This window comes from Lynx canadensis, chromosome B3 (genome assembly GCF_007474595.2).
Source record: "Lynx canadensis isolate LIC74 chromosome B3, mLynCan4.pri.v2, whole genome shotgun sequence".
Lineage (NCBI taxonomy): Eukaryota > Metazoa > Chordata > Mammalia > Carnivora > Felidae > Lynx > Lynx canadensis.
In genome coordinates this window covers 135,264,380-135,291,410 of record NC_044308.2, presented here as the reverse complement: position 1 = coordinate 135,291,410, position 27,031 = coordinate 135,264,380, and the positions used below count along the sequence as shown (strand labels likewise).

At 56.9% G+C, this 27,031-nt stretch overlaps 1 protein-coding gene across 4 annotated transcripts in view; it reads left to right on the top strand.

The window, feature by feature from the left end:
• ITPK1 (inositol-tetrakisphosphate 1-kinase) overlaps positions 1-24,173 on the top strand; it is a 179,495-nt gene extending 155,322 nt beyond the window's left edge. For 2 of the 4 annotated variants that reach the window (XM_030319831.2, XM_030319828.1), the window contains 7 exons: positions 2,088-2,186; positions 2,549-2,589; positions 6,344-6,509; positions 11,173-11,298; positions 12,580-12,647; positions 17,187-17,349; positions 21,884-24,173. In XM_030319831.2, the coding sequence (XP_030175691.1) occupies positions 2,088-2,186; positions 2,549-2,589; positions 6,344-6,509; positions 11,173-11,298; positions 12,580-12,647; positions 17,187-17,349; positions 21,884-22,242 (1,022 nt within the window). In that variant the 3' untranslated portion in view covers positions 22,243-24,173. The remainder of the gene's footprint in view (positions 1-2,087; positions 2,187-2,548; positions 2,590-6,343; positions 6,510-11,172; positions 11,299-12,579; positions 12,648-17,186; positions 17,350-21,883) is intronic. The other 2 variants (XM_030319830.2, XM_030319829.1) reach the window with 1 other exon arrangement.
• Positions 24,174-27,031: the final 2,858 nt, after the last annotated feature.

Here is a 27,031-nt window from a genome sequence, read left to right as displayed (position 1 = left end):
GGGGCTCCGGGCTCCAGTCAAACCAGGTGAGCCCCTGTCTACTGCAGATTGAGGCCTTGAGTGTCGCATTCTGTTCGGGTTGGGCTGCAGGGGCTGTGCTTTTGCAGCAACAAGCTTTCCCACCCCGGCTCTGAGTCTAGGCTGGGGGTGCAGAAATGGGGCCTTATTTAGGTAGTGGCTTACAGCTGAGAGCCAGGACACAGCCCCAGTACGTCCCCACCCTGATTTTCCTGACTTCTGTTTTCCTGGCCTGCCCTTTGAACCTCTGTCATTGACCATCATGTGACTTGGGGCAGGCTGCCTGTTTTGGCTTCTGCCCATGGAGACACCACCACAGCAATTTGAGGATTAAAGGAGTTCTGTGTTTGGAAGGCCTGCAGCACTGTCTGCCAGGGCTCAGCAGACGCTGCCCCTAGAACACCCTCCCGTGGTCCCCAAGAAGTCCTGCAACCCCTGAAATCTGCCAACACCCCACAATTTTGCGCCAGTTTGGAGCCTGGACTTGTGGGGGGGGGGGGAGGAGGGGCGGGTAGAAACATTTTTAACATGCCCTGTGTAATTCTTGGCATTCATTTTTATGAGCTATATGAGGCTGGATCTTAAACCTTGGTTTAATGTACTGACCTTAGCCAGCCAAGTAGCTAGAAGCTCCTGGAGACAAGCCACTTTGCTTGTTTACTTTTGGTTTGGTTTCCAAGTTGGGGGGGGGGCACCACCCCCTCACTAACGCTCGGCCTTTCCTGGCCTCTGTGCCCAGAAGTACAGGGTGGTCCCACCACCTCCTGAGGAGCTGCTGGCCTGGTCTGAGAAGGGGAGTAGACAAGAAGCAGTAATAACAAACCGGTAATGTAATTTAGCAATCAGTAGAGAGCGTCAGAGCACCTTTGGTTATCCCACAAATAATCTGTCTTGGCCTAACTCAGGGCCTGGCACCAGGAGCGTCCGGACAAGCAGAGCAGACCCAGCATCCAGAGCTTTTCAGAGAACCCACTGGATGGGCACCCCTCTGAGCCCGGGGACTCAGGAAAGACAGGGTGTGAGAAGCTGTTGGCAGGGGGGGCAAGGCCGGGGCTGGAGTGTGTCTGCAGGAGGCTGGAGAAGGGTGGGGAGTGTGCTTGAGAAAGGGAGAGAGGGAGGGAGAGAGTCAGGAGGCCAGACCTGGCAGGCAGGTGGCTGATGAGATGTGTCCTTTAGGTAGCGAGAGGGTGAGGGCCCTTGTGTCCCCAGGCACAGGAACGCTTGTGTAGCCTTGGGCATGCACTTTAATCTCCCTGACGTCAGCTTCCTTCTCAAAGGATTATTTTGCAGACTTCAGAGGTGATGCATGCAAAGTCCTTTGCACGGTGCTATCCATGTGCCAGGAGCTAAGCACGTGGCACCTCTCCTGCAGTCATTGTTAAGCCGATGAGGCACACGGTGGGAGAAGCCTCTATTGAACCAGAAGAATGCTCATAGTTTGTTGAGAGAAAATCGGCCGCAAAACAGGATCCTCTTGTAAAGTTCTGCGTGCATAAAATGTGTATATGCCTCAGGCTGAGAAGTTTGTTGTCGTAGTCTTATCTGTGAACGCGTGTGGTTCTTACTTTTTTTTGAGTCAAGTTTTATACTCCTCATGTACTGGTTTTGTAATTATGGAAACGTTAGGAAATGTAATTAAAGGGGCGCCTGGGAGGCCCAGTCGGTTGAGTGTCGGACTCTTGATTTAGGCTCAGGTCGTGATCCCAGGGTCATGGGATGGAGTCCAGAGTCGGGCTCTGTACTGGGGTGGAGCCTGCTTGGGATTCTCTCTCTCGCCCTCTGCCCCTCTCCCCTGCTCACATGCGCAGATGCATACATACTCCCTCTCAAATAAAAATTAAAAAAGAAAAAAGAAATGTAATTGAAGAATATGCTGCCGTTACTGTCAGTGTGTGTGTGTGTGTGTGTGTGTGTGTGTGTGTGTGTGTGCGCTCGCTGCGGACTTGGGGGTGTCTGCTCAGGAGAGCAGGGCTGTCGAGCGTGGCCCCGGGGAGGTGGCTCTGTCACAGGAAGCGGGCCCGGGGGCTAGTAGGCAGGCGTGCTGACGTGGGCTTCTTCGCCGTCCCCAGATGACAGGATCTGCTCGCCACCCTTCATGGAGCTCACCAGCCTGTGCGGAGACGACACCATGAGGCTCCTGGAGAAGAACGGCCTGGCATTCCCCTTCAGTGCGTACCACGCCCAGGCCCCACTGGGCAGGCTGGCCGGGCCGCGGGCCGGGTGGGGATGGGGGGCTGTCTGTGCTCCCTGGGATGCGTGAAGGCCTTGGCCGCCAGGGAGGGCTTTGCAGCACTCAGCGGACACGGGTCCTCGGGTGGTGTGGGCGGCGGGTGCTCTTTTGCCGGCCTGGCAGTGTCTGTCCAGACGCCTGAGTGCAGATGCTGGCCGTTGTTGAGTCCGCGTGTCTGCTACCTGCCCCGCATCCCCACGGGCTGCTGGAGGGTCAAGAATTTCTCCCTGTATCGCGAGTCAGGCTTTGTGGAGAATAACCTCACTGATTTCTCTCTGCTTTTCTCTCCCTGCTCCATAGTTTGCAAAACCAGAGTGGCTCATGGCACCAACTCTCATGAGGTGAGTGGAAGCTTTGACTGCCCTGTGTCCCCATCTCCCCCTGTGCCCCCACCTTTCCAGCTCACAGTGTCTCTCTGGGAGCCCGCAGGGGTCTGTGTGCCGGATCTCACACTGCTGCTCCGGCTCCCTGTCCTGCTCCTGGTTGTGGCTTTGTGCGTGGTCTCCAGCTTCTCCCCGTGCCTGTCCTGTCCCCAGGGGCGAGATGGGTGCTCCAGGGGTCTGCCTGCCCGCTGCGAGCCCCAGCAAGTCACATCACGTCCCGGTTTGACCTGTCCGACTTTCCAACCTTTGGCTCATCAGTGTCGATCGCTCCCTGGGGCACCTGCTCTGTGCCAGCCACTGCCCCAGGCCCCTCTGAGTGCTGCTCACTGGAGCTGTGGTGTCCCTGCCAGCTGCTCACAGACCGGCTGGTCCTGCTGAATTTAGAAGGGAGTCGGGGAGGCAGCGGCACTCTACTTGCCAGTGTGTGGGGATTCCTCCACCCTCTCTGTCATTCCTTTATTCCCCCGTGGGCATTCCCAGCCCCACTCAGTGCCCGGGGAAGAACGCACAGGATGTGCACCCTGCCCCGGGGGGTAGAGACCGAGTCCCAGAGACATAGCACCGGTGAGATATGGTGCAGGACCATAAGCAGAGGAGGGCTTCCGGGGGTAAGGGGAGCAGGTGGCCAGGCAGGGACTCCATTGGGTTGCCCTTGCTGTCTTTGGAACCACACTGGGACGTTGTCCTCAGGGCTTCCCTCCACCCCCACCCCATCGTCTGCATTTCGTTCCCTTACAGGCACGGCCCGGCCTGGGGGCCTTCCTGTTAGGCACCGGGGAGGGTGCACTGGGCCGCAGACTCAGCGCCCATCCTGAGGCCCCGTGGGGAGAGTCTGACCCAGTCAGAAGTGCTCCCCGAGACCTTAGGATGAAACCTGGACAGCCCCCCAGCAGTGCCCGGAAGCAGAGTTCCGTGGTGGTCTTTCTCCCTGGCATACGTTTGTGGCGACACTTATATGCCTATAAATAGGAAGTGTCAAGTGTGATATATGGTACATGGTGTGACGGAAGCTGCTGGGCCGAGGGTGTGCCTCTGCCCGTGGGAAGGAATGTGGGGGCAGCCCCCGGAAATCGCGGCCTGCTGCAGAGGTCAGCCGCCTCGTAAGGCTGGTTGCCCTTGGGGAGCCATCCCTGCCTGGGCCTGCCTGGGCTCTGGGCCAGGGATGTGCTCCATGCCAGGCGCTGGGAGGGAGCCGGAATGCTTCAGAGCAGCCAGAGTCATGTCGCCAGAACCCACATTCCCCTCGGCACCTGCCGGCCAGCCTTCCACCTGCCCCTTCTCACTAGCACCTGGTTCCTCTGTTGGTCAGTGCCTTGCAGTTTTCTGGATGGAAGGATGACTCTAATCATCATTAGTGTGATTAGACCATCCCGATGCAGAAAAGGTCAGTCTGCAGGGAAGAAACCACTTCTGTCTTCACAAGAGAACTCTGAAATCTTGTGGACCTGGGAGCGGGTCTGGCTCTGGGCGCTGCCAGCGGTGGGACTTGGGGCAGATTACCCAGCCTCTCTGAGTGTCTGTCTGCACGTGGGGATGGCATAGCGGTCGCGGGGGAGTGAGGGAGTTGCCATACGTGCTGCCCTGCACCTGTCGGGTGAGCTATTAGGGAACCAGCTGCTATGGAGCCTGCCGGGGCACGGGAGAAGCAGTGGGGGTTCCAGGTCCAAGTGAGTTCCCTCCTGCCAACGTATGGGGTCAGTGCCTTTGGGGGCAGCTTTCACCCCTCAGTCTTGCTGTCTTGAGTCTGGCTCCAGAATGTACACGTGGGTACCTCCCTGTCTCCGCCCCCCCCCACTTCTCCCAACCCACAGTGTGCTGTTTCAGGGAGGGGCTCCCCCAGATCGGGAACGGAGGAGCATCCAACATTGGGATCTGGAGACTCCCAGGGAGTGTGTGTGTGCTCTGGGCTGCCTGCCTCCTGGCAGGCTTCAACATCAGAGGGATGCCCCTTTGAGTGGGGTGCCCTCCATGGCATGAGCCTGGGCGTTGGGGAGCAAGGCTCTTCCCCTGTTTCACGGGGGCCTGGGGATGTTGGGTGCAGCAAGGATGGAGGACAGGTCTGTGGACGTAATTCGCTTTAAACAGAAAAGTGAGGCTTTCTTTTTTTTTTTTTAATTTTAAAAAAATGTTTATTTTTTTATTTTTGAGAGAGAGCACAGTGGGGGAGAGTTAGAGAGAAAGAGACAGGGAGACACAGAATCCAAAGCAAGGCTGGAGGCTCTGAGCTGTCAGCACAGAGCCCAATGCGAGGCCCACACTCACAAACTGCGAGATCATAACCTGGGCCCAGGTCGGATGCTCAACCGTCCGAACCACCCAGGCGCCCCAAAAGTGAGGCTTTCTGATTAGGGTCCTTCCTTACCTGTACTGAGGTCTACCTGAGCCCTCCCTCAGAATCCCAAGCTCAACTAAAGTCAACTAGTTTTGGCAAACCACTCTCTTTTTATTTCCTGTTCATAGAGCCGTTTGTTTTTTGTTTTGTTTTGTTTTTAAGCCAGTGCATGCACACTGATTTGCTTGGCAGTGAAATCATCATCCTCCCCCCCGCCCCACCTCTTTGTTAAACCACTAAGCCAGAAGCTCAAAGTGCCCCTGAAGCATCTATCCCATGGTAGTTATTGTTGCTGTTCTACAAGTGAGGAAAACAAGCTTAGGGCGAGTCCCCTGTCAGCCCTCATGCAGCCAGGTGCTGGAGCTAGGACTTAACCCCGTGTCTGGCTCGCCTAGCTCCCGGGCCGCCTGTGGGCTTTCTCTTCCTTGTCAGAAGGCTAAGGAGACGGTCGCTGCGGCACACGCATGCACTCACATGTGCACACATAGGCACACAGATGCACACATTTTTTGTTTCTGCATGTGGCCTGCCTCTCCACTCCTGCCCTGCCCGGCCGAGCACCAGGAACGTTGGGGTGGTGCTCTGTGACAGTTGACGTCAGGGGTGGCTGCCAGTGCAGGCAGCCAGCTGTCCAGGCTCCGTCATTCCTGCCCATAGTCCTGGGCATCTGGTGGCTCCTTCCTGGGGCCTTTGGGCTGCAAGGGATTAGTCATGGTCCCGGCTCTGGCAGCTGAGCCAAAGCAGAGATTTTCTCCAGCTGTGCCTCTGCCCTCCCTACCTTCGTGGCCCTACCAGATCCTCTCAGTGGGGACCTTTGTCCCCACAGGCATCGGAGTCAGAGCAGCACGTTCCCATTTCTCAATCATCCACGTGGTTCACTGAATGTGTGAGAGGCCAAGACTTCGTGCTGGGCAGACCCAGTCCCAGCCTGGGCTCCATTACTTTCCAACCAGCCACTGAGCTGCTCAGGGCCTCAGTTTCCCCATCTGTAAAAGGTGCATGATAACATGCCTTACACTCCCTGCCTCTCCTGGATCTTTGTGGAAGAATCTCTAAGGATGTCGTAAGGATTGAATAGTATACAACCGGGGGTCCCGTTCCCAGGATTATGGTGTGGAGTTGGGCAGTGCATAGCCAGCTCAACCCTACGTGGACAGCCTGATGGTACAGGATTTCCAAATCCCCACAGCAGGAGTGAATCGACCCCCAGGTGTTCATTCTCGAGTCTCACTCCCCTCATCCTGGCTTGAGATTCTTCCTGGGGAGTCCTCAGTTCACAGGGATGGTGGTTCTTGGTGCATCTGGGCAGGTGATGTGCCCTTGGGTAAGGCTGAGTAGGTGGTGGATTCTGACAGAGCTCTTGGCTCCCTGTTTCTATAGATGGCCATCGTGTTCAACCAGGAGGGCCTGAGTGCCATCCAGCCACCCTGTGTGGTCCAGAACTTCATCAACCACAACGCTGTTTTGTACAAGGTGTTTGTGGTGGGCGAGTCCTACACCGTGGTCCAGAGGCCCTCGCTGAAGAACTTCTCTGCCGGCACGTCAGGTAACCAGGCTTCCCGCCGTCGCAGGGGCCCGGCTGGGACAGGGCGTCGGCTGTCTGTCCTGCCGCACTTACCCTGCTACCCTGTGTTATTTTGGAGGGGGCAGGGATGATGTGATCTGAAGGGTGGAGGAGGTCTGCTCAGTAGTGAGAAGTCTTGGAGAACGAGGTAAAACCCCACTCCACCGGGTCATTGTAGGGGCTTCATCCTCCCGGACCACTGTAAGCTCCGGGACTCCTCCGAAAGCTCTCCGCGCCCAGGGCACTTCCTGGGGGCCCCACAGAGATGACACGCATGAGGAACATGCTGGAATGGGTGATTGGCCCTTGAGGGAAGTGAGGGTTTGGGAAAGGGCCCCTCTTATTTTTTGAAGGCCAGAGTGCTGACTGTTTTACCACGTCTTTTTTTTTTTCCAAGTGGGGAGGCCCAGCATTACTTGCTGCTTCTGCAGCCACTGAGTGGATGTGTGCTCCGTTAGAGGTCACACAGGGTCCAGTACTTCCTAGTTGTGGGACCTCAGGCAGGTCCATGTGGGCACAGTCACCCCACCGCGTCCCCCCTTACAGGGGTGAGGACTGAGTGAGCATGTTTTGGATCCCAAGTGTCCCTCAGATGGTCACAGGGTGGTGGTGTTTTTAGGATGCTGCCATTATTTGGGGAATTTGAGGGGATCCTGTAAGGAGGCTGAGGGGCTCCACAAGCTCAGTTTTATTATTTATTTATTTATTTATTTATTTATTTATTTAGGGAGAGCGAGTGCATGAGCAGGGGAGGGGCAGAGAGAGAGAGAGAGAGAGAGAGAGAGAGAGAGAAAATCCCAAGAGGCTCTGCACTGTCAGCACGGAGTCTGACACAGGGCTCGAACCCACAAACCACAAGATCATGACCTGAGCTGAAACCCAAGAACCTGACCCTTAACCGACTGAGCCACCCAGGCGCCCTGCTCAGCTTTTTTTTTTTTAGCTACTCTCCTGACACCAGCTGATCTTTGGCCCTTTCAGAAACTGACACTAAGATACGGATTTGCTGGTGTTGGGGCTGCTCAAAAGAATGTTCTAGTGGTTCTGAAGGCATCTCTAAGGCAAGTTCCAGAAACCTTTGGAGCAGAGTAACCGTGTCTTTGAAATAAGCACAGCTTTCTAAGAGGATCCCTTGCAGGATATTTGATTGTCCTCATGTGCTGTGCTCAGACATGCCGTGCATTTATCTCTGCAAGGGAAACCCGCCATCACCAGATGCAGTGAAATACCGGGCCGTTCTGTCTCCATCTGAGTCAACAGATGTGTCTTCTTAAAGTCCCTCCTGCTGGGATTGCCGGTCACCATCCGTTCCTGGTGGCTTTAAGCCACTCCTCTTGAATAAAGTTCAGCTGTTCATCCTCAGGACAGCTTTTTTCTTCCCATTAACGCAACACAGAGAGCAGACACTTTGAAAATGTGCGCCCGTTTTCACTTCCTTTCTGGGTGCAAGCAGCCTTCCCAGCCGGGCGGGGGGCTCCAGGACTCAAGGCTGCATTGTCAGGGTTTGGGACATCCCCATAATCCCCCTGGTCCCAGCTCTCGCACACTGGGATGATGTAATGATCTGGGGGTGAGGGGACTAAGATCTGGAGGGGTCTTTTTGTATATGACTATATAGCAGCAGGAGGCATTCTTATAAATTGTGGGCTGGAAGAGACTATTTTTTTTTTAATTATGTATTTTCTCTGATTTTTAAAAAGTACGTGCTTTAAGTCTGTGGAAAATATATTAAGAGTAGCATACCTTACATAGCCTCCTTTCTTTTTTTCTTTTTTTATTAAAAGAATTTTTTTTTTAACATTTATTCACCTTTGAGGGACAGAGCACAGCCGGGGAGAGAGAGGGAGGGAGACACAGAATCTGAAGCAGGCTCCGGGTTCTGAGCTGTCAGCACAGGACCTGACATGGGGCTCAAACCCACTAACTGCAATATCATGACCTGAGCCGAAGTCAGACGCTTAACTGACCGAGCCACCCAGGCGCCCCTCTTTTTTTTTTTATTTTTTACTCAAATCCCCTCTACCTGTAAGAAATTTACTGCCACGTTTCCTTCCTTTCCAGACAAAGGAAAGGAAGTTTTCTCCTTTTCCTCCCTGTTACAAAGTGCTGGGCCAGTTTCTGTCTCAGCCCTGGGAGCCGTTTGCAGCCAGGCACAGGCTCTGTGTCCTGTGTCTTGAGGATGAGGCTCCATGTTTCTGTGTCTTCTCATGACTGTGTTTCTTCTCATGACAGGTTGCCAGTTTTCCATAAAATGTAGGCTGGGGAGTAGGTAAACTCACAGAGCCAATGCAGGAATGTTTATTATGCTCAGGCAAGTTGAATAACTTTCAGCATGTCCGTCCATCCATCCCAAAGCCGATTTCATGTCTGCGGTCTTCAGGGCATCGTGCCGGGGAGCCGGCGCGGGCTTTGTTCTCTTTATGTGCGTGTTCTTTCCAGATGAGAAGCATAACTCGACAGGGGTCCTTTAAGCTGGACCAGTTGAGCAGCGGGCTCTGGGGCTCTGGCCTCTTTCCAGCCCCCACACTGGCTTTCCGGTTTCCCTTGTCCAGTGCGGCCTACAGCTTCCCCATCCACGCAAGGAGCTGTGGGATTCTTCAGGACCTGGGGGGCGGGGAGCCAGGGACACTAGCCTTCCCTCCATAACGACCGTGCTCTGTTGATTTTCAGGTGCACTTGTGGTTTTCCCTGTTAACGTCTCTGAAGTCAGGTGATTTTTAGAGCCAGGCATCTTCTAGTTGCTTCTGCTGGAGTGAAAGTCAGGTTCTTACTGAGAGGGTTGGTGTTGGCTTGTGTCAGCCACTAGGAACACGTATCCTATGCCTGTCGTTCGCAGTTGGGGAGATTGCTCCCCTGTCTCTACCCAGTGCCAGGACCGAGATAGGCACGTCTCTGTGTTCCCCTTTTGTGCAGTGGATTTACTTTCGTTTCCTGTACTGTGTGGACTAGTGCCTTTATTTTACCCTTCTCCCTGGGCCTTTTTTCCCTTAGGGGTACATCAAAGAATGATATCACTTGCCACGTAGAACTGGGGTCAGCAGACTTTTTCTGCAAAAGCCTAGATAGTAAATATTTCCAACTCTGTCATAATTATTTAATGCTGCCCTTGCGGCATGAAAGCAGCTATAGACAATATGTTAGCACCTGGGCCTGGCTGTGTTCCAATAAAACTTTATTTACAAATGGCAGGTGACAGGCTAGGTTTGGCTTTCAGTCTCTGGTTTGCCGATCTGTCATCTAGAGCCTCTCTAGTGTAATGGATGCCGTATTTCCTTGAGCCTGCCATGTGCCCAGCCCTGTGCCTGGTAACTGATCCAGTGGGTGACTAGATAGTCAGCCAAGTATCCTGCCCTCATGTGTTTCTGTTCTAGTGGGAGAACCCACACGTGCGGAAAGAAAGAATAAAAAGATGCATCGTGGCATAGATGAAGGGCTCCAGAGGAAACGGTGGGTCCTGGGACCCCGCTGGGTGAGGGAGCCAGAGCTGGCCTCTCTGTGGAGCTGATACTTGTATGGGATCTAGAAGAAGATGTGGGCCTCCGTCTGCAGCACTGTGACGTGCCCCCCTCCCCAGAGACACACATGAAGAGTAAGCAAATAAAGCTGAGGAAAGTGTGGTCCGTGCTCATAACTGCTGAGTTACTGCAATATTTGGGGATTAAACCTGTCATTTACTCTGTTTTGAACCTGTTCTTCTTGTCTATACATCAAGGGCCGAAAGCACCCATATTCCCCTCATTGCCTTCCCGCCCCTGTGGGGCGCTGGTAGTGGTTCGTTACTCAGACTGTGTGTCTCAGGACTGTTCCAGACACTGGGAGTGAGTGGATGGGGTCCCAGATCCAGAGTGGTCCTGTGATCGGAGTGTCAGGGCCCAGCCAGGTCCGTCTTTAGAGGAAGTGGGTATCTTAAAGCTCCCCAAGGAGCTGGCATCGGAGGACACGTGACCCACTCTGACCCGTCTCAGCTTCCCAGTGTCCTGGGCCAGGGAGTGTCTGGAAGTTGCCCACACCCCCTCTGGCCGCTGTTCAGGCCACACACAGGTGGCACTTGAGCAGAGGCCCCCCCACCCTCCACTGCCACTGTCATTGCTGAATAGTCCCCTGGCCTGAGCCCCCAGGTCAGAGTTAGCCCAGGAGGAGAAACAATCTCCTTGGAAAACGGTCCACGTTTTTTATTGGTGTCCCTTCCACAAGAAACTGTTGGGTGATGTGGTCTGTCCAGTCCAGTGAGTGCTGGGTGTGCTTTTCTGAGTGCCCAGCTTCTTCCCTTCCTGGCAGAGTTAAGCACCGTGGTGTTTCCTTGTGGCTCCTGCAGGCTTCCCAGCCTCCCTGAACTTGGCTGTGTCTACCTGCTCTGTGTGGCCCCCCTCCCCAGGCTTGCTCTGCTACCCTTGGGGACCCTCGGGGTGGGTGGGAGGCACCCTGAGCTTGGTGGGGTTGGGCCAGGCCGGGCTACAGGGCAAAAAGGTGGGCAGTGCCCGCAGAAGGCCAGAACACCTGTTGCAGCTGCTCGAGGCCCACTCTGTCCTCTGGCCCACAGGGCTTGCCACCCCTGAAGGCCCCCTTTTCTTGGCTCTTGGAGCCCAGGAGTAGAGATTGGTGGGGCTGCTTGGCACAAGTCCTGCAGGGTGTTTATTTTCCCCAGGCTCCTCCCCAGGACCGTCTCTCGTGCCCCCCGTCTGGACTGGCTCTGGTCGGAGCGGCGGGAGGACTGTCAGGCACACCGGGGCGGCAAGGGGCTTGTGTGCCCCACTAGCGGGAAGGATGCCAGGTACCTCTCAGCGCCTGCCTGCTTGGCCTCCGCCCGAATCACTTCCTCATGCATGATTGTTGCGGCGCCGTAATCCTGGAGCTGGTGGGGGTCGTTGGCAATCAGAGCGGGTGCCCCGCTATGGCCTGGCCCCTGCACGCCATGGTGCTTCCACCAAGGCCCTTCCTGTCCTGCGCTTAGGGACCCAGGTCCCAGGGATGAGCAGTATGTCCTGAGGACGGGAGCCACAATGGCCCACTCTGGAAAGACTGAAGCAGAGGCTGCTGGGGCCACACAGGGGCTCATGGCCCAGGACATCCCCATGCCATTCTTGGTGGGGGGCACGGGGCGGTGGAGCTCGTGGTTTTGTGATTCTTGCATTTGTGTGCCCATGCTTCCAAGTGCTCGAGAGAACATGTGACCGACCGACCGACCGCACTCCAGGGGGTGGACAGACAAACCAGCTGCTTGTTGCTCTCATTATTCTTGGGATCAGCCTGCCCCTCTGGGTGCCCCAATGGGACTGAGGGTGTGATGGGCGATGGCCATGGGTCAGGGAAGTATGGGGTGGGAGGAGGTGAAGCGCATTTCGGGCGGGCTGTGCCGGCTTCCAAAGCCAAACAGATTATTCTGTATGCTTTCTTGGATGGATCCTATACCAGCCCGTGTTCTGATTTCCTATTTTTTCCCCCTAAATAGTTGGGATACAGCAGAACCCTTTATATTTGAAACACTCACGTGCCAAGTAGCAGCTTGGGCATTTCTCACGTGCTACCCTGAAAAGGAGTTCTCTGAGCAGATACCGGGAGGGGCTGGGATTACTGGATTCAATGGCATTTACTGGTCCTCCGACCTTGATTTTACTTGCCATTGACTTTGGGCCTTTGATATTCTGGTACACCGCATTTCCCGCTCACTCGGCCACCACTCCATCCCCTTTCTAGTGCCATGTCCGTAAGACACATTAGACACACTTTGGGAATGGGGCCTTGGATGTGGGGGAAACCAGATCTAAGATACCATAAGGTCGTAGCAGAGGTAGGCTCATTAAGGTTATTATTTTTGTATGGGAGGAAAGCTTGAAATGGGAACCCTGATCAGGCGTGTTTCCGTCCACGGGGCAGTGTCCTCTTGTCGTGGGGGCGCCCGGCTCACTGGGGCCCCGGGTTGGCTGCTGTTGGACGCTGAACCCTACGGCCACCGTGGCCGTGGCTGGGGTGGTGCTGCCCCCTGGTGTCAGGTGGTGGAGTCACCATCACTGCTTTAAGCTCACTCCGGCTCCTTCTTGTCTTTGCTTTTCAGACCGCGAGTCCATCTTCTTCAACAGCCACAACGTGTCAAAGCCGGAGTCTTCATCGGTCCTGACCGCGGTATGTTCCTTCTGCCGTGTTGGCCGTGTGCCCTCCCGAGCCTGGGTGTGCACAGCGTGCTGTCGGTGGTGAGGCCCAGGCCTGAGCTCCAGCAGAGCACGGTGGAAGGACCTCCGTCTCCCTGCCGGGGGCCGGAGACCGCTTTGCTTTGCTTGCTTCAGGCCTTCGTGCCGATGGCCATCGTAGCCACACTCGTTTACCACTAGTTTCCTCCCAGTGGAAGCTTTTCTAACTCTTCTCCCAGAATGAGGACTCCCTCCCCTGACACATCCCCACCCCCCCCACCCCCGCCCCATGTCACAGATATTGTGGAGACCTGCTGCCTTTTTCCTGATTTAAGAAAAGGGGTGGGAGGCGACACCATCTCGGCTTCCTTTTTCTTTCCTTGTCCACGTGAATCCAGTAAGCGTTGTCAAGGGCCTGCTGCTACTTCTGTGGGGGCAGGAGGGCTCGCTCGGGGCGACCGTTCCGTGAACGTCACCGTGTGTCAGGAGCCATCCTAGACGCCGCAGGGCATCACAGCCAGGCCTGGACACAGCCTTGCGGGAGCAGGGCGGACAGCTCCATTTTCCTGAGCGGGGAGGCTAATGTTCGGCGAGGTTGAGGAACTTCTCCAAACTCACAGGACTGTTCACTCAGGGGCCAAGCTAGGGTATGACCCCGGATTGGTCTGATTCCAAAGCTGGGTCTTTGGGGAATTTAGGGCTTCTTATCACACTGGTATGTGCAAAGCAGTCTTTACCCAGAGCAGAGAGTTAGAAATTGCCATGGGGCAGCTTCTTAATGTTTATTTATTTTTGAGAGGGAGAGAGAGGGGGAAGGAGGGAGGGAGGGAGGGAGGGAGGAAGGGCAGAGGGAGAGGGAGCCACAGAATGTGAAGCAGGCTCCAGGCTCCGAGCTGTCAGCACAGAGCCCGCTGTGGGGCTCGAACCCACAAACCGTGAGATCATGACCTGAGCTGAAGTCGGCCATGGGGCAGCTTCTGCCATCCCTCCTAAGTCCAGCAAGCCAGCGGCCTCTGCTGTCGCTTCCCCTGACCTTGGAGCCCTGTGCCTTATCTCCTGCTCCTGAGTCATGGCCGTCCCGGCTAATCCGGGAGGATCTGCCTGTGTCCTGGGATGTTCTCATCGACAACATCCACGGTAGGCCCCTGCCCCTGGGCCTCACACCCCCGCTTCCTGTGTTGGGGGCATGCACTTGCCTACTACCTCCTGCCCCCCTGCTCCAGGCCGCCCGTTTGTTTCTTGTTTGTGTCTGGTTCCTCTGAGGAGCCGGCAGCGTGCAGAGGGTTTTACAGAGCATGGGTGTGGACAGGGACCTGGAGGCAGCACCAGTGTCCCTCCAGATGCTGATAGGCGTTCCCCAGGAACAAGTTCCATGTTCTCCAAGGAAGCTTAGAGAACAACCAGATTTTAAACAGAACCCCACAGCGCCTGTCTGTGTGCACTGTAAAAAGATGTAAAAAGCTGTTTTGTGCAAGAAAAGATTTTCTGGTCTTCCAGCCCTCGGAGACTTTGGGCTGGTGCAGTTCCTCGGGGCTCGTTCCTGAAAGGCTCTCAGACCTTGTTTGGCTGGTGGCTCTGGGCGGGGGTGGCATTCCACGGACTTGTGGGAAGCTGTCCCTGCCAGTCCCAGTGTGGCTCTCGTGGCCCCTGGGGCTGTTAATTGAGGCCAGTGGGTCCCAGGTAACCTTGGGTAATCACCTGTCTGTTGCTCGGCGTGTGTCTTCATCTGTGGGCTGGGAAAGCTTAGAGACACTTCTGAGCCTCCTCTCCACCTGTGCTCCACCATCACCTCCTTCCCCTCAGCTCGTGACTGCTCTTCAGGAAGCCCCCAGAAGTGACACCATGTGAAACTAGACAGGGGAATGGCACTCAGCCATACCCTTCCTGTTCAAGATGCAAGCCCCTCCTGCACACCCACAGGCCAGCCTGACACAGTTCGACTCCAGACTTGCCTCCTAGCTTCCTCCCTCCCACCATCAGGGCCTCATGCAGAAAGCCTTGTCCTGGCCTTGAAGCCCTACCTCCTTCCCTGGCTGGAGGCCCCTGAGGGTGAACCCGACTCCCACACCCAACTTACAGGCCCCCAGACACTGCTACATAAGAGTGTGGACACTGACAAGATTGGCTGGTGTCACACCCAAGCTCCACAACGTTTCGGCCGTGTGGTCTGGGAATCGCATTGTCGTCTCTCTGAGCCTCTGTTTCCCCATCCTGCCATGCAGGGCGGTCATGGGATTCGGGGAGTTACTGGATGCAGAGCGCCCAGACGTGCGCCGGAGTGTGCCAGAAGCACTCAGCCCACCATGCTGGGGGAGGAGGGTGATCGTGGTGATCCGGAGGACTACCCCTCACCTCCTCTGTTGCCTCCCCATTCCCCAGAACATCACTGTAGCCTTCGCACTTACAACCCAGGGGCAGGATTTCCGTGCCTTTATCTTGTCCTGGGATGGCTAGTTAGTTTAATGTAATCAAACAGCTTCGGGAGGATTTCTGATGCAAGATGCCTTGCTGAGCTGAGAAAGTGCTTTTGTAAACAGTGTGTTAATACGGCAGCCGTACCCCACCCCCCTTGCTGGTGGACCTGTGCTGCAAGCCTTAAACCTTAGCTTCTCGGATCCTATGTCCCGTGGTGCAGGTGTTTTTATTACCTCATTTATTGGAGTGAGAAAACAAGACCCAGAAGCGTACATTACGGCTCAGGGCGTGCGGGAGGGAATGGGCTGTGCCATGGTGTTTGCCTGGCTCCCTCTGACCTGGGGAGGACCTGGGGCCACAGATCCCGTGGCTGAGCTGCCTCGATACGCTGAGCTTCTGACTGGCGAAAGGGAGCACAAAATGGGGGATACCTGCCCAGGCTTGGGCGGGTGCTAAGTGACAAGGGCTTGTCACAGGCAGTCTGGCACTGGCCCCTTAGAAAGTATTTCCTCTGATAGCACACCAAGGCAGCAGGGTCGTGGGTTTGAGGGGCCCCGCCGGTTGTGCAGAGCCCGCGGGTGTGGCTTCACAGGGGACCGCTGATGGTGTCCGCCGTGGGCTCCTCACTCGGGGCATGTGTGCAAGCTCCCCATCGGCCGTTGTAGCTACCTGTGCCGGGGTAAGGGCCATTTGTCCTTGGTGCCCAGGGCTCTGTCCCCAGCCCTCCTGACTCAGCTTCACTTTTTTTTTTTTATTTTTAATATATGAAATTTATTGTCAAATTGGTTTCCATACAACACCCAGTGCTCATCCCAAAAGGTGCCTTCCTCAATACCCATCACCCACCCTCTCCTCCCTCCCACACTTTTTTTTTTTTTAATGGGGTGAAATTCACATAACATACAACATAGCCATTTTAAGGTAATAATTCAGTAACATTTTCTGCATTCGCCATGTTGTGCCTATCACCACCTGTGCCAAGTTCCGAGACATTTTCGTCACCTCAGAGGAAAACTCTGTACCTATGAAGCATTTCTGCCACCTTCCCTCTTCTTCCCAACCCCCACCACCACTAGTCTGCTTTTCATCTCCACGGACTTGCCTGTTCTGGACCTTTCGTGTTAACCTGTAAATATTAATGTGTAACCCATCGTGTTTGGCTTCTCACACTTTGCCTGACGTCTTCAGGGTTCACCCACGCCATACCATTGTATGGCTGAATAATGTTCCATTGTGTGGGTAACACAGTTTGTTGATCCCATGTTTTGATGGGCACTACGGTTGGTTTCCTTCCACCTTTGGCCGGTGCTCTGAACATTGGGTTACAACTACCTGTTTTCAGTCTTTTGGTTACATATACCCAGGAGTGGAAGTGCTGGTCACGTGGTAATCCTGTGTTAAAAGTTTTTGATCCAGCATCAACTTTATTTCTGACAGATCACTCACCCTTCTTCCTCTTTGGCTTCTGAGCCCTGTAGCCCCTAGGACTCCAGTATTTATTGAGCACCTCCTGTAACCTTCTCCTGACTCAGAGGTCACACAGTGCTATCCCTGCTCTAGAATGTAAGGGTAGCACCTCCTCCCAGTGAGGCAGACACTGTTCCCACCACATCAGGGACCTCCCCATGCAGAGGATAGGGACCTCGTTGGTCCTGTTTGAGCAAACTGAGGCACAGTGAGGCCGAGTACTTCTCCCTAGGACCACAGAGCTAGAAAGTCACTGTCAGGATTCAAATCCATGTTCCCTCCATCCCACACACTTCTCAAGGTTCCCCTTCCTCTGTGGCCCTTCTAGGGGCCGAGCTTGAGCCCGTGAAAATCTGTGTGGCTGTCCCAGGCTGGCTAGGACGAGAGCAGAGGACGATTGGGGTGGGGCAGTCCTCCCAGCTTGTTACAGGGACTAGAGGGGTCACACGCACACTGTATACTTCGTTCCTGCCCAACTGGTGGGACGTGGGAAGTGGCCGTGTGAGTGCAACTCACCAGGGGTCTGTCCTGCCTCCTTGCCTGACGGTAATGCCAAGCTTGGGGCACCTGAGGCAGGGTCTCTGTGTCTGGCGTGGCATTGCACCTCCCCACCGTGGCCTGACTTGACTTGCATGTGTGTATATGTTGGCAGCTGGACAAGATCGAGGGCGTGTTTGAGCGGCCGAGTGACGAGGTCATCCGGGAGCTGTCCCGGGCCCTTCGGCAGGCGCTGGGTGTGTCGCTGTTTGGGATTGACATCATCATCAATAACCAGACGGGGCAGCACGCTGTTATCGACATCAACGCCTTCCCAGGTGAGCGGTGGGGCCACCTTTATCCGTCCGTACACTGGTGTCCTTGGGTAATGGGGCGGGTGGGCCCGGCTGATCAGCTTCCTCCTTCCCTGCTGGTAGGGCCTGGGATAAATGTGTTCCCGCTAAGCCTCAGCCCCACCTGCAAAATGGGTTTATGGTATGTGGTGAAGTTGGCAAACAAGGTCGGTGCATCCAGCCAGGGTGAACCTGGGCGCTTAGTGGGCCCGCACTAAACCCATTCTTTTACCTTCCTCACTGACCCTGCGCCATCAGTGTTAGCCTTTGTTGGCGGAACCTCAGCTACTCTGTTGGGCTTGTAGATTTTGAGACCTGAAAGGACCCCAGAGAGAGTACGTCCTCCACAGTTTATGTGCAGGGAGTCGACTTTCCCAGGGAGGGAGAAATTACCGCACGTTACAGTACTGGTTGGTGGCGGGGCCGTGCTCCTGCCCCCACCCTGAACTGTGGTGCTGGGGACGGGCCTTGGAGCCGGCCAGCTCCCCGTGGCAACGGCGCCTGCTCCCTGCCGTTTGCCAGAGCCCTGAGGCAGGCAGCATGTGCTGGGGCCCTCAGGGCTGGCTGGCACAGCCTGGCTCCCCCGTGCTCCTCTCTTCTTGGTGCGACATAGCACCCGGAGAACCTTCAGTGGGGCTGTTAGCCTACAAGGATGATGGCCGTGACGTCCCCAGCTGACTTTCCCCAGAATGAGCCCACTCTGCCTGGGGGCACCCTGAGGCTGACTCGTCCACCCTCCCAGCTGGCTTTGATTCCCACCTTTATTAAGTAGCAGCGGTGGAGGTAAAGTCACTCACTGCTCAGTGGGTATAGAAACATTCAGGAAATGATTCGTACCTTAGGGAGGTTAGCATCTCCAGGGAGAGCCCATGCGTGGCATGCAGGGACTGCTCAGGGGTGTCTGCCAGGTGTGAGACAAGACCTCATGTGCGGGGTGCAGAGCGTGACTTCAGGCTGTGCGGCTCCTGGGCGTCAGGCTGGGGGCCTGACATGTGTCCCCTTGCACTCCTCAGGCCCCACCACCATTACAAGTCATAGCCAGGGAAACCGAGGCTGGGAGGACACCACTGGCTCCTTAAGTCATTCAGTTGACTTTTATCGAGGGCCTACTGTGTGTCCCAGCTGGTCATCTAGTAACACATGCAGGTACAGCGTGACCATGATGGCCAGAGCCCTTCCTTCAGAGGACAGGAGGTGCCCAGGGGCTCCTTCTTGAGGTGGTGGCATTGGAGCAGAGCCCGGCAAGGAGGGAAGGAGCTACCCCCCAAGGGCTCTGGAAGGGACTGTGACAAGGAGGGCCAGAGATGAGCCCGCCATATGCCATGGTGAGAATGCGGGCTTTCGCTCTGAGCTGGACCAGAGCGGCTGACTGAGGCCAGCATTCCTTTATAGAAACTCAGGCCTGTTGGAACAATGGCCTGTGTTCCTCCCGTCACCCTGGGTGCAGCCTGAATGGAGACTTGGGTGTTGCCGGAGGTGGGGTTTTCACGAGGAAGTGACGGAATGAATGAGAGAGATCAAGGGAATACAGGGCGTGCCAAGGGAACAATTACAATGAATCAGAGGATCTAAACCCGGGAGGACATGGGGGGGCTGGCAAAGAGGTAGCCTGGCAAAGAGGTAGCCGAGTCAGCGGGTTGGTGGGACGAGGAGGGAGCAATGCTGGGCTGTTGGGGCAGAAGTTCCAGAAGGATGGAGATGGGAGGTGGTGAGAGCATGAAGCTCTGCCCTTGAGCTTCGGCTTTGTGCAAGGTCCTGAGTCGGCCCCCTCTCGACATGGGCAGTTTGGACTGGGTGTCACGAGGGCGTCCTCTATGCTCAGGAGGGACCGTGATTGTGGGCCCAGATGGCCGGGAGGCTTCTGTCCGAGAGAAGGGCCGCCCAGATGGGGCCAGGCATGGAGGTGGGGGCTGAGGCAGCCGGAACGATGGGCCGAGTCCAGCAGACGCTGCCTGAGGGAGCCTGACACTGGGGGAAAGCCGGGGGAGCCCAGGGCAGGCCGTGTCCGGGAGACAGCTGCTCCCCGGCCTCTCCCGGCTTGTTTTGCACGCCTGGGTCTGGAGCACTCGTGGGCCCGACCTGAAGAGTATGTTCCTGGGGAGGCTGCCTTGGGGCCCTGGGTGTTCAGTAGCCCCCTGTCAAAGGGGCCGTGTGCTGGGCTCTGGGAACTAGTAACGGCAGTAGCCGCGGGTGCTGTTGACACGCTTACACAGCAGGCCTGCTCGGAGAGCCTTACTCCCATTTTGTCCACGCAATAGCACGGCGTGCAGTGAGCTGCCAAGATCTCCCTTTACCCCGTGGAGACATGGAAGTAGGGGCTGGGTGTCTTGTCCGAGCCACGTGGCTATCAAGTGCTGGAGCTGGGACTGGAGCCCTCCCCTCCTGACCTGTCAGCCAAAGCCGTGGGTTCCGATCTTGGCCCTGCCCTTCCAGGCTGCGATGGGACAGGTCATCTGGGGGCGGGGGTTGTTCTCAGCGTTCCCTTCTGCACAGCGGGAGCAGTGATTCCCCCCACACGGAGACAGAGGAGATGATGTCGGCATGGTGCCCGGCCCTGAGCTGGCGCCCCGCGGTGCTGGCTCAGCTCGGTCGGTTCTCCCCAGGCATCGGGAGCTGGCTGCCTGGCTGCCGGCCAGTTCGGGCCGACCCGAGGGGCCTCCCCGGCCTCCAGTTCAGCTTCAGGCCTCCACACCACCCCAGGAAGCCTCAGGAAGCACGTATGTCCTGCCCTGGGCCTTGTCTGGGGGCCTCAGAACAGGACTGCGTCTGTTCCCCGGTGTGGGCCTGACTTGGTTCTCAGCTCTGCTCCCTCTGCTCGTATCCCTACCCTGGAAGCCCGGCAGCCCGCCTGCTGGTTGTCCCTTAGGGGCCTGGCCTGCCTTTCGGCCCTATGGCTGGAAGAAGCCCCCCCTGTCCTCGGTGGACCGCCCAGGACCACATGATATTCAAGGCACAGATGGCACCAAAGGGCCTGGTTGAGGTCCTGGCACTGCCACTTGGGAGCTTTGTATCCTCTGTAAAATGAGGGTGGCCCTGGGCCCCACTCCCCAGGGACTGCGAGGGACATGCAGCATGCGGCCTGGGGGCCAGCACTTCCTGAGCCTGGGTGAACACCAGCCGTGGGCCCCATCACTGTCTCCACCCGCACCGTGAACGGCCATGTGTCTGTCCGCCTGTGGAAGGGCTCAGTCACTTAACTCTCCGTGCCTCTGTCTCCTCATCTGTAAAACGGGAACACGTTGTGAGGAGGGAGTAAGGGCACATGAACGCACCGTGCATGCCAGCCATTGTACGTGTTTTTAGTTTTGCCGTGGGCATCTCTGCTTCCCCTTCTCGGCCTCGGGCCCGCGATCGTCGACGAATGCCTCCGCCGCCCGGCCCCGGATGGGCTCTTTTGTGACAGGTAGTGCGCCTGCCCTCCTCGCCCAGCCTGTGCCCACGCTGCGAGGCCCATCCTGGAGGATGTGCGAGGGTCCCGGTGACCTCTGAGTGGTGGAGGAGGTCGTCCTGGTGGAGGGAGAAGCCGTGCAGGGTGTGAGCAGTGCCTGGAGCCCCTCGCAGAGTGGGCACCTGTTTCTGTCCTGTTCCTGGAGCTGTGTGCCCAGTTCTCATGCCTCCACACTGGATCGGGGAGGTGGGGGTGGGGGGCACCTACTCATGTTGTATTTCTTTCAATGCAGTTTTTGGGGGAGTTAGCAAAATCCTTGCCCTAGATGGGAAACCTGCTCGGTGGGTGGCGCCCAAGGATTTGTTTGCCGACATTTGCCTTTGTGTCTGTGTTGGGAAACGTGGGCCGTGGGCAGGCCCTGGCAGTTTCTGTTCGGGAACCCCAGGCCCTGCTTTGTTAGAGGCACAGGTGTGGGTGGGCAGTGGCCCTGCTGGGGGCACCCGGTCTCCACCCCTTGGCTTTGATGCTCAGAGCACATGGCACAGAGGACCTCCCTGCAGGTATTTTGGGGGTGAGAAGGCAACAGACTCTGTTCCAGGGGTAGCCGCTCTGGATCAGGGGTCTCCCCGGGCAGGCCCGCAACGGCCTCCTCCCCCCGCCCCCGAGACCTCTCAGTTGACACAGGAGGAAGCTGAGGCTGGGCCACGTGGACTGGATGGCTGTTTATGATTTCGGATGGGAGGAGTGGGCCTTCGGTATTGCCACGTCCCTCCATGCCACGTCCCGCCACAGGCATCTTGGCACATTTGGGGCGGTGATTAAACGAGACCCTGAAACTGTACCCGAGAGGGACAGGGTATGGGGCGTTTGCCTGTCTGCTGGAGCGCCAAGCGTCTCACACCCTGGGGACAGCCGAATTCAAGGGCTAGCCCGCCCACACCCAGCTTTGAGTCTGGGCTTGATGGCTTCCATCTGTCCCGTTACTTAACTGAGCCTCGGTTTTCTCTACGTCTTGAGAGCGCCCACCTTGAGTCCGGGAGCCCCATAGTCCACCTGTGCCCCGCTCTCCCTGCTGCCCGTCTCCACCCCAGCCTGGCTCAACGCCCTGTGCTGTCTCTTTCCCGCCCACAGGCTATGAGGGCGTCAGCGAGTTCTTCACAGACCTCCTGAACCACGTGGCCACCGTCCTGCAGGGCCAGAGTGCAGCCGCGGCAGCCGCGGGGGACGTGGCCCCACTGAGGCACAGCAGGCTCCTGGCAGAGCAGGCGGGCAGCCTGGCGGGCGAGCGGACGTGCAGCGCCAGCCCGGGCTGCTGCGGCAGCATGATGGGCCAGGACACACCCTGGGCGTCGGAGGCCGATGCGGGCGGCGTGGGCACGGGCAGCACCGCCAAGCTGCCCCACCAGAGACTCGGTTGCACTGCGGCGGTATCTCCCAGCTTCCAGCAGCACTGCGTGGCCTCACTGGCCACTAAGGCCTCCTCCCAGTAGCCACGGAGCCCAGGACCTGGAGGGCGGCACGGGCCGCAGAGTGCACCTGCTGGGCAAGCAGCTCCCAGCAGTGACGCTCCTACTAAGAATTCCCAGTGATCTGATTCTTTTTTTTGTTTTTTAATTTTTAACCTGATTTTCTGATGTCATGATCTAAACGAGGGGTGGTGGGGGGGGGAGATGGAAGAGAACCCCAAGTGGCCCAGCCTCGGGGAAGATGCCTGATACCTGCTGTGCAGATGTCTTCACTGGGTTTACACTTGCTGTGTCTTCAACACTAGGTCTGAATGTGAGGTGGGGTGTGCGTGTGCACGTGTGGCTGCTGTGCGTGTGCACATCCACGTCTGTTCGTCTCGATGGCTGCTGTGGACCAGGCCTTGGGGACCCTGGAGGGGGGCCGTCCCGGGTCAGGCTTTTGGCCACTGAACAGAGTGAGTGAGAGGTTCCTCATCTCTCGCTTTCCTCCAAGCCCCTCGCACCCAGGCCTGGCCCCCTCACTATTCCCCTCCTGCTGGCGGCCTCCACAGCTTTGTGAGGAATGGGGCCTAAAGCCCCAGGCAGGTGTACAGGTGTCCCTCTGAAGAGCCAGAGGAAGCCAGAGGCACACCTGCTGTTTCCTTGTGGGGGCTTCGTGCAGGGGGTCTGGGCTGTGGTCCGCCTGTTGCCCACTCACAGAAAGGAAGAAGGAAGCTTCCTGGGGGCGGCTAAGGTCCTGAGTTGGCCTCTGCTCTCCACGTCCAGCTCCCTGGAGTCCGCCAGGCCCTTCAACTTGTGTCCCATGCGGCCCTGCAAGGGGGCCTCCCACCCTGGCCAAGCGCCGCTCCCCAGGACCCCGGAGGAGGCTGCCTGGTCGGGAGCCCTCGGGCTGATCTTGCCTGTGCCAAGGATTTGTGCCGTGACTGTGGACAGATCATCCCAGGAGTTGCTGGGCCTCCGTGTCCTTGTCTCTGATGAGCCGTTGAGACCAGAGACCTCTGAAGGGCAGGCTTGGTGCCCTACACCCTGCGGTGCAGTCTGCCTCTCTGAGAAGTCAGCCGGATGAGCCTCCCCTCGGCCTCGAGGTGATTTGGGGCCTCTTCCCCCGGCCAGGTGGGTGGGGGGGGGGGTGCTGCCTGTACGCTTCACATCTTTTCGCACCGCCCAGCAGGCCCGCCCCACCCTTCCTGCACTCACTGCAAGCCCCAAGCACAGAGCCAGCCAAGTGTGAGGGGAGCTGCAGCCCCAGAGGTGAGGAAGCAGTTACCCCTCCTCCGTGAGAGTCCCCCCAGCCCCTGATGGCAGCTTACACCACCGGCTGACCACTCCGCTCCCGCGGTGCAGGCGGGCAGACCGCCCCGCCCCTCTGCAAAGAAAGGGGGCCGGTGAGGGGCTTTGCCAGTCCTGGGACAACGTGAACCTGGGCAAAATGCATAGGACCCCCTGAGCGTGATCTTGTGTCCTGAGACATCCGTTCACGTTGAGAAAGTGGGAAAGGCGTCCAGGCTGTCGTGCACGGTCCGATGAGGATGGCCCGAGAGAGGCTGCTGAACTGGGCACTCAGAGGTACCTTCGGGCCTGGCTCAGCAGGGGCGTGGGGGTCACCCACCTTTGGGAAAGGAAGGACTGGGTGGGGACTGCCCTCAAGCTGCACTGGGCCTAGGGCGAGGACAGGTGCTGTTGGGACTGCCCGGCTGCCCTGGAAAGGAGGGCCCACCGACTAACTGCGTTTACACGACTTGAGTGTTGAACCCCGATTATAATGTCTGTACAGCGCCTTTCCTAGTCCATCCCTGAGCCCTGGGGAAGCAGGAAAGCGTGGCTGGCCTCTTGCACTGCTTTGTCTCCAAAATAAACTACTGAAATCGAACTGCATTTCACATGTGTTTACAAATGCTGTTGAAAGTTCATGCCATTCTCCTGGTCTCTTAATAAAACAGCTTTACCTTCTTAAATGAAATTCCAATCCCGATCTGTCTCAGGAACAGGTGGGGGGGGTGGAGGTTTAGTGTGACCCCCGATGCCGGGCTGGGGCCTCTGGCCATATCGTGTTCCTGGGTAACTTAGGTCATCCCCCAGGGTCACACGTGCTCAGGTCCAGAGCCCAGATGTCAAGTAACTGTTCCCCACTGGCCTCGATGCGGGTGGCAGGCAAGGTGACCGCTTTTTCTGGAAGCAGAAGCCGAGGGGTGGAGTCTCACTTCGTAAGGACCTGGGAGCAGCAGGTGGTGGGAGAGGGAAAGGCCCTGCCTGGCAGCAGGCATCTTATCTTCCCTGCATCGCCCCTGTTCAGCGAACACTGGCCATCCCTGGTGTAGGGGTTTCAGGAGCACAGACGAGGAGAGGGGCCATCACCCCCTCATCAGTGGTGATGAGGCACCAACCAGCGACCTCCACTCCCAGGGTCACTTGGGTGCACACTGACTCTTTTGGGTCCCAGGACACACTCTCCGTAGAGTTGATTTCCCCTCAGGCCTTGTGGTTTCCACATCAGGGAAAGACAGATCCACTAAAATGCCGCATCTTCCTTGGCCCCTTAGCAGTATCTCCCCCCAAAGGCTTGGTGGTACTCCCTCTGGGTCAGAGGCTCTGGAACCTTGCAGGGCCCCTGGGAAGGGTCTGCTGTGGTGTGTGCATGTGTAGCCCCTAGAGTTGGCCCTGCCAGGATCATGGGGGCAGTTAGGACTCTGATTCCCAAGCCTTTCTTTGCCAGTTGGTGGGCATGTTGGGGTCTGTGGCCCTCAGCACCTGTCTTGGTGGTGTTCAGTGGCCGGGGCTCCCGGAGGCACTCCTGATTTCAAGGGCTCCCGGAGCAAGTACCAGGGCCATATTTTGGCTAGGGCCATGGGTAAGTACAGAGGGTCAGTTGCAAGGTCTCTGCCCTGGACAGCCTGTAACAGAGACTTTGGGCCAGGTTCTGCTTGCGGATGCTTTGTCCAACGATGTGATTCCACAGACATTAGGCCCCACTTGAGTGCAGGCCCTTGATGTCTGTCGTCTTTAAAAGGGCCCAGCAGAGTCTCCTGGTGTAGCATCCTTGCCATTGGCATTCATGGAAGCGTCTAGGTTTGCGGCCCACAGTGGGTCGGGCTGGGCCTGAAGACACCCGGCACGGCCTGGACGCCTGGAACACCCAAGGAGTTGTATGGTGTATCCTTCAAGTGGGCCTTCATCAATGATGGAGAGAACAATTTGGAAAAAAGAGTTTCTCTCTAACCCAGAGGACTGTCAGGTGGACCTCGCCCGGTGGAAGGGCCATGGCAAGAAACTAGCTTTCCAGCCAGCTTCGATAAGCAGCTGTTGTCACATGGCCGCTCCAAGACCAAGGGAGACTACACGTTCTTGTCCTAGTCTGGGAGATCGGTCCTCTGCTCGGGCACTCACACTGGCCACTGGCCACACAGCTGGTGAATGGCTTGACTGCTGTCCCTGGCGTCTGCATCTTCCTCTCTGTGCCCTAGAAAATGATTCGCCCGGCAGGAGCCCCGACAGCCCCTCGCCCTCCACGGGCCCTTGCCCCGAGCTAGCGATCTTGAGCTGGGTGCTGGCTGTCCTGAAGGCGCATAGCCAGCTCCTCCACCGAGGCTTACCGCGAGGCAGAGAAGTTTCCAGGCTTCTCCCTCTTCTGTCTGCCTGGCCCCGCCCTGGTGCCCCACACATCTGTCTGCCCTGCCCACGCCTGAGCCTGAGCCTGAGCCTGAAGTGATGTGGCTGAGGCTTCAGGCCAACCACACTCCCATTGTTTCTGCCTTTCACGAGGAAGGGCCTGTGCTTTGCCCATTCTCTCTGCACAGTGCTGCCAATGTGATCTTGGAGTGACACTGCCCACCCCCGACACTGTTCAGAGGAGAGCTGTTCCTTGGTCCCACCTGGGCGCTCTCCCTTCTGGTTCTGACCACCCGGGGGCCTTTTCCACGAATGGTTGCATTTTCCCTTCCCGATTTACCCTGACCCGACGGCTTAGAGGGGCTGTTCCTTTCCCGTAGCCTGCCTGACGTCTTCCTCCAGGGCTGCATGTGGGAGCACACCTCTCCGACACCTGTTGCCTCACAAAAAGCTGTTCCCATAGTGATTTCACCGAGACGGTGGTGGTTCTAGTTCTAGTGACACCTGTGCTTTGCGACAAATGCTCAGGTCTCCGTCCTGTTCACAGGCAACAGGCAACACTTCCCAGAACCCCAGGCTGCCTTGTACTCGATCTGTGCACGTCCGTCCGTACGGTGTTTCTACGAATACACGTACCGTATATAAAATCACCGCTTTTGTAAAAGCCAGGAGACTTTGTCCCTGGGCTCTTTGGATTTGTCTTTACAGTTGTTCTGCGTGGTTATGATAACACAGGTGGCCATCTTTGGGATGGGTTTTTTTTTTTCAGGGACAAGGTGACCCCCTGTTCCTTTGTTAACTTGTCTCGGGAGTGGATGTTTTGATAGCTGACCGCCTAGTGGGATACAGTTTGCTGTTGTGTTTGTTCTTTCTGTAATGGTTGGGGGGTAGAGTGCACCCTTGAAAACGTGTGAAGAAATAAACAATGACTCCAGCTCTTTGGAAGGTGTCCCTCTGTGTATCGGGGGCTGGTTAGCAGCAACAGTGGGCAGCTCCCTCCCCAGCCTCATGGGAAAAGCCTAGCCTTGGCAAGACTGTTCACGTGACTTGTATCATCATCATGGTTTTCTGGTCCAGGCTGCCTGGGCCCTTTGAACCCTCATCACAATCAGATGAGGAAGTAGTATCATCCCCATTTTGCAGATGAAGAAACTGATGTTGAGAGGTGCAAAGTCGCTTGCCTGTAGTCCCATGGCTAAAAAGTAGC